The sequence below is a fragment of the Poecilia latipinna genome, unplaced genomic scaffold (assembly GCF_001443285.1).
Source record: "Poecilia latipinna isolate Pla-1442-1.1 unplaced genomic scaffold, P_latipinna-1.0 Scaffold2573, whole genome shotgun sequence".
Classification (NCBI taxonomy): Eukaryota; Metazoa; Chordata; class Actinopteri; order Cyprinodontiformes; family Poeciliidae; genus Poecilia; species Poecilia latipinna.
In genome coordinates, this window is record NW_015115189.1 from 72,609 (window position 1) to 79,230 (window position 6,622).

Here is a 6,622-nt window from a genome sequence, read left to right on the forward strand (position 1 = left end):
TAAGGAACACGGTAGCACAACAACTTTGAACCCGAACAGCCAGCTGAACTCTGACTCCAGAGCTGCTCTGCGGTGAAGTTATGGGGTTTGTTGTGTTCCCTCATGGTTCGGAAGCAAAAAGCCCGAACCGGAACCTCCCCGTTACTTGGTCTGTTTGACACTAACCACATTGAAGATAAACAAAAATAAGGTAAAAACATTGTCCGTTAGAACAGATTAAAATGTTTAGATACTTTACCCTTGTATGTGGAAATGGGGTCCAACTGACCCCACACACGTAAAGCTTGTATCATTTGCCTCAGTCCTCACACACAAGGGTTAAATATCACATTTTTACGAGAACAATGTCCGAGGATATTGCCTACTAGCATAAGCTAAGGTTAATGTTGGCCACAAAGTTTAAAGAAAGTAAAACTCACCGTCATATCAGTGAAGGTATAACGAGGAGAACATCTTACAACCTTTCTTCCGCTTGTTGGGGCTTTGGATCGATGTTCATCACCAACGGTTACCTTGGCCACGCCCTGCAGCTCCGAGTGTAAAATGACATTTTCAACAGACTGGAAACGACGGAGCCGCTTTTCCCTGAGCCCATTCAGAAATCCTGACTGATCTAAATGACTGTGATGCTGTTGTAACCATAGCAACCATCAGTTCCCGACATGGACACCTGGGGGCGTGGCCTCCAGCTCTGTCCTGGTGGCCAATGGGAGCGCAGCGCTGCGCCGTGACGTCCAATCCCGTTCCACGATGTCGGACAGTAAGCTCCGCCCCCGGCTGCCGGCGTGGCGAGCGTCCTGCATATTCCTACGCCTTCCCAGAGTCCTTTGGGCCGTTACTGGGGAGACAAACCATGCAGGACACAGAACGCTCCGGATCCATCTGGAGGGAAAACTAAGTTTATTTCTGTAATTCATCAGAACCGTAAAAATAGTTCAGGATTAAAGAGAACAAGAAATAAAGATGAAAATGATTGAACTGCATTTTTCCAGACAGCTTCTGAAAAACTGAGATTAAGTCAAAAATGCCAGTGGATAATAAATGAAATAATTGGTGTTTGCCGTCTGATAATACCTTTTGTTACCTTTAGATAAAAATGTTTTAGTCCACCAGAGGGCGCTCAACGTCCCTCCCGTCCAGCACTTTATACTGAATTATAACTAGGAAAATCACTCATCTGATATTTTAATTAATGTAAATAAATGTTTTAGTCGGGTTCTGCTCTGACCTCTGTGCAGGTGGAGACGTTCTCTGGAGTCTACAAGAAGCTGACGGGGAAAGACGTCGTGTTTGAATTCCCAGAATTCCAGCTGTAAAGGCGCCGGACTCAATAAAGTTGTTTTCTGTCACTTTGGACTCCGTGTGCTTCGTTGTTGGTCCAGGTCCGGTTCAGTCCAGAACCAGTTCCATGGCTCTGGTGGGACCGGTTCTGGACCGGTCCGAGGACCCAGGAGACTCCAGAACCACTGAAACACACAAACCTGTAGCAGAAACGGGTCAGTATCCACGGAGAGCCAAAGGGGCCAAAATACAATAAATAAGTGAAGTTATAATTTAAATGTAAATTTATTAAAGCTGGAAATAAAAACAGAAATAAAGAGTAACCTGCCTTAGTTATTAAATGTTTCATTTTAAAAACTAAACATTCTGCGCTGAATTGCATCATAAATTAATCCGTCGAAGTTGCTGTCAGGCTCCGGAGGCGGGCCTAACGCAGGCTCTGGCTTCTGATTGGCTTCTTCCAAGAGACCCTGGCTTCTGAGTGGCTGCAGCAATCAGAAGTCGTTTGCTGCGACTCTGGTTCAAATCTGCTGGAAAGTTTAAAATAGGCTAAATAAATTGTAATTCACTGGCTAAACTCTGGGTGAGCAACTTGGGCCTCTAGATCTGCAGTTCGGAGAGTTTGGACCGAATCTAAACCAGATCTAATCTGAAGAAATGAACGGTCCGACTGGGTCTGAATTGTGAAGCGGTTCTGAACAGTTCTGTGTATCAGGACCGGTTCCGACGAGCAGAACACGGTTCAAAACTGGAAGGTCTGATGTGTGGACCAGTCCAGAACCAGAACCTTTTCCCTGTTGAACACCAGAGGAAACCGAGTCAGGAATCATTCAGCGCTGGTTCATCTGCAGTCTGTGCACTGGGCTCGCTGAAGACCAGGAGAATCTGTCCTGGATCAGAACCGGGTCCAGATGGAGGAGGAACCTGCAGCGGGTCGGAACAAGAATCAGATCTGCTCTGAATGGACCAGCACAGTCTGAATGGAGGAAACCCTCAGCCTCCAGGACCAGAATCGGTTCTACTGAAGTGGGTCCGGTACGGCGGTTTTGAACATTCCCAGGGCTTCTTCTCCTTACTCATGTTTATTCACAGCCTGGCAGTGGCAGCATCATGCTGTGGGAGGGTTTGTTTTATTTATCTAAGATAAAACAGAAATAAAATATAGATTTTTATGTTATTACTGATTTATCGTTTTATCATTTACCTATCAGTATGTATTGACCCATTATAAGTATAATGTAGCTCCTCCTCCCCAGCAGCTAGTGGCGCTGTCGGACCATAACCAGTTCCTGGTAAACAGTGGAGCAGCCGCTGTTCGCTTTAGCTGTGCCAACTTCAGGAGGACTCGGTGGCGCTTTGACCCTCTCTAGTGACCTGTCACCTTTCCAGGCAGATGTTTGACCTTTAACAGCCTGGAGGAAGGCCGCAGCTTTTACTCTGAGCCCAGTTTGATCTTAACCCGGACATTAACTCACCGCTACGCAGGTTAGCTAATTCCAACTGGGTTGTCCCAGAGCGGCTGCAGGAAGTGACGCACACCGGCGCAATGAGGATGAAGGTCTGTCAGCAGCTGCTCGGTAGAGCCTTCAGTCACCGCGGAGCCTCATGTGCCTTCAGGACCGGCTCAGTGACGCTTGACACAGGTAGACCCACCAGAACCTCACTCACACACTCACACACACACACAGCTCACCTGCTCAGATCCACGGGGACACCTGAAACAGAAACACCTGGCAGGATCAGTAAAGAGAGAATCACAGCATCCGGGTAAACTGAACCAGTTCTGAACCCATTTCATCTTCATCCAGAACCTGAGCTTCTCCAGCATTCAGCTCATGACGTCACAGATGATGATGACAATACCATGTATAGTCCGGTTTACCAGGTGTTATAACTAATCACGATTGTGGTGTGAATGTTATGCATGGTTAAAAACTACAAATGGCCACCTGTGATGACATCATAAAAGAGCGCCAGGCTCAGGTAGTGCAGAGGACGCTGAATGCTATGTTGATGCCCATGCTGGGAGTTTGGTGATCCTGAATAAACTAATCACGATGATACAGTTTGACTCAGCGCACTCTAACAACACAACGATAAATGATCATATTAATGTTTGAGGCCATGTCCAGTGACATAATAAAATAATAATAATCATCAACTCATTCTGAAAGGTCAGAACCGTTTAAATCCTGACGAACATTTAAAACTGGAAGACATTTTGTTTATTTATCCATAAAACAAGAAATTAAATGAATTATGAAATCTCAGGAAAATAAACTATCCTCCAGGTTTTGGTAGATGTTTGGTTCTGCTCAGCCGGATTTGGACCAGAAGCGGGTCGGTTCTGTCTCTGAGTTGGATCTAGAACTCAGTAGAACCCATTTGGTTCTGCTCAGTGTTCCCGACCGGACTGACTCCACAAAGTCTGTGTTTGACAGGAAGGTGGCGCTGCGCTCCGTCCGCGCCGCTGTGCAGCTCCTCGGCCCAGGACAGGAAGTCCCACCCCTCCATGCTCAAACACCTGCGCGCCAAGATCCGCTCCACCGGGCCCATCTCCGTGTCCGAGTACATGAGGGAGGTTCTGACCAACCCGGTCGCCGTACGTCTCACCGCCAGCCTGGGGGCGGGGCTTAACGTGCCTCCTCATATGGGGCGGGGCTTAACGTGCCTCCTCATATTGGGGCGGGGCTTAACGTGCCTCCTTCCTGCAGGGTTACTATGTGAGGAAGATGATGCTGGGAGCTGAGGGAGACTTCATCACGTCTCCAGAGATCAGCCAGGTGTTTGGAGAGGTGAGTCTGTTTGGATCAGAACCCGGCCGGGTCACTGGTCTTCAGAACCAGAACCTGATGATGATTATGATGAGTGCACTGAGGAGCAGGTGATTGGTTCTGACCCGGTTCTGGTCTGCAGCTGCTGGGCGTCTGGATGGTCAGTGAGTGGATGGCGGCTGGTCGGCCCGGTCGGCTGCAGTTGGTAGAACTGGGCCCAGGGAAAGGTTCCCTGATGGCAGATGTCCTCAGAGTAAGACCCGATCTCTGGTTCTGGAGGTTCTGGTTGGTTCCGGTTGATCGATGCTGGTTCTGTTGTCTCTCCAGGTGTTTGGCCAGCTGCGCTCCGTAGTGGCCGGAGCCTCGGTGTCTGTCCACCTGGTGGAGGTGAGTCCGGTTCTGAGTCGGGTGCAAGCCGAGACTCTGACCGGAACCGGCGGCCAGGAGGCGAGTGGCGAGCCCGACCCGACCGACCCGGCGTACCGGCGCGGGGAGACAGCAGCCGGGGTTCCAGTGTCCTGGTACCGCCACCTGGAAGACGTCCCAGCAGGTGGGAACCGGGCCGGGTCAGAACCGGGTAGAACCGAGTTCCTGTCAGCGATTCCCTGAGGCGGCGCCAGAAGGTTAAACAATCAGCCTGGGCTGACCTTTGACCTCCAGGCGTTTCTCTGCTTTCAGGCTTCAGCATCTTTGTTGCTCACGAGTTCTTCGACGCTCTGCCGGTCCACAAGTTCCAGGTGAGACGGAAACCTGCAGCCGCACCTGCCCTGCTCTAAACGCTCACCTGTCCTCACTGTCCACTGTCCCCACCCCCAGCGGACGGAGAAAGGCTGGCGGGAGGTTCTGGTGGATTTGGACCCGTCCGACCCGGGCCGGCTCCGGTTGGTTCTGTCTCCGGGTCCGACGCTCGCTTCGTCCTCGCTGGTCCAGGTGAGGAGCCGAGCGGCGGGTCGCCAAACGCTTCAGGGGCGGGGCTTACTCAGGTGTGTGTGCGCAGGCCGGCGAGGGGCGGAGCCACGTGGAGGTGTGTCCGGAGGGCGGAGCCATCGTCCAGCTGCTGGCCCGGCGGATCCAGCAGCAGGGCGGGGCGGCGCTGATCGCCGACTACGGCCACGACGGAACCAAGACCGACACGTTCCGGGTACGCCGCGGGCCGCTGGGTCCGGTCTGAGTCCGGTCCGGTTCTAACCTGCAACCCGTTTCAGGGCTTCAAGGGTCACCGGCTGCACGACGTCCTGTCGGACCCTGGCGGCGCCGACCTGACGGCCGACGTGGACTTCAGCTTCCTGCGGCGCATGGCGGGAGGGGGCGTGGCCTGTCTGGGCCCCGTGAGCCAGAGGGCGTTCCTGAAGAACATGGGCGGCGACGCCCGCATGCAGGTGGGTTCTGGTTGTGACCCGCAGCATGCAGGTGGGTTCTGGTTGACTCCAGGTTCTGCTTGGTTCTGTCCAGGTTCTGCTGAGGAACTGCAGCGACCCATCCAGCAGGAAGCAGCTGATCCGGAGCTACGACCTGCTGACAAGCCCCGCCCACATGGGCGAGCGCTTCCTGTTCCTGTGTCTGCTGGCGCCAGGCCGCCTCGCCGCCCCGCCCACCGGGCTGAAGCTGGACAGGAAGAGCCCCGCGCCACTTCCTGTGGCCGGCTTCTCCGAGCTCCGCTTCTCCTGACCCGGATCAGAACCAGGTTTAGAACAGAAGTCAAGCAAACACTGCAACAGACTGAAACCAGTGTTCCCAGTTCAGTTTTAATGGTTTTGTGCTACAAAAGTAGAAAAGTTCTCAGGTCTTCGTCAGTCAGTGAGGAAGAGGAAGCAGAAATCAGCTTCGCTCTCCGACCTCGGTTCAGATTACACATCAAACTGGATTTTTATTTTCAGATCTGAAGTTAACTGATGTTTTTTTTTTCCTGCTGCTGAAACAGGAAGTGAATTCCTGGGATTAGGAAAGCGTTGCTGGATTAATCCAGGAAGTTAATCAGCAGAGTGGAGCCTGTGATTATAGATTATTAGATGAAGCTGTGAATGGCATTAGTGGTTCTGAGAATAAAACTGAAAATAAATTAAATTCTGTTGTTTTTCCTACTGCAACCTGACGGGGCACTGCTGAGTCCTTTATGTCAGCCTGTTGAATAGGAGAAGAAGCCCTGATGCCCATCGCTGGACCTGGTTGGGTAAACACAACCAGTGTTCGGGTTGCCTCTGCAGCTTTGAGACAGCAGGTCGTCATGGTAACCGCTTCCTCTAAGGGTCCTCGTCCATGTCGTCCAGGTTGGGAGACATGATGAAGTGGGTGGGGTAATGCAGCCCGCGCTCATCGGCGTACTCCTCCCAGCGCGCGTCGTCGCTCTCATGGGTGATGTAGCGCTCGCCGCGCCGCGTCTCGAACTCCCGCAGGTCCAACCACGTCTGGTAGTCCTGCAGGGACAAGAATGGGACATATTTAGCATTAGCCACACACTCTGTTGGTGTAGCGCTTTAGCATTAGCCACACACTCTGTTGGTGTAGCGCTTTAGCATTAGCCACACACTCTGTTGGTGTAGCGCTGAGCCAGATCCGATCAGGACTGA

General features: G+C 52.0%; 2 protein-coding genes across 2 annotated transcripts in view; one reads left to right on the forward strand and one right to left on the reverse strand.

The window, feature by feature from the left end:
• Positions 1–2,053: 2,053 nt before the first annotated feature.
• On the forward strand, positions 2,054–6,116 carry ndufaf7 (NADH:ubiquinone oxidoreductase complex assembly factor 7). Its single transcript, XM_015020372.1, has 10 exons — positions 2,054–2,924; positions 3,723–3,883; positions 3,996–4,076; positions 4,198–4,308; positions 4,383–4,605; positions 4,734–4,792; positions 4,872–4,985; positions 5,053–5,196; positions 5,261–5,434; positions 5,508–6,116. The coding sequence occupies exons 1-10, from the start codon at positions 2,828–2,830 to the stop codon at positions 5,721–5,723; spliced, it is 1,380 nt and encodes a 459-aa protein (XP_014875858.1). The 5' UTR covers positions 2,054–2,827; the 3' UTR covers positions 5,724–6,116.
• The window catches only part of LOC106938351 (serine/threonine-protein kinase D3), a 55,059-nt gene continuing 54,218 nt past the window's right edge, over positions 5,782–6,622 (reverse strand). The window contains 2 exon segments of the mRNA XM_015020373.1: positions 5,782–6,529; positions 6,531–6,610. Coding sequence (XP_014875859.1) covers positions 6,296–6,529; positions 6,531–6,610 — 314 coding nt within the window. The 3' untranslated portion in view covers positions 5,782–6,295.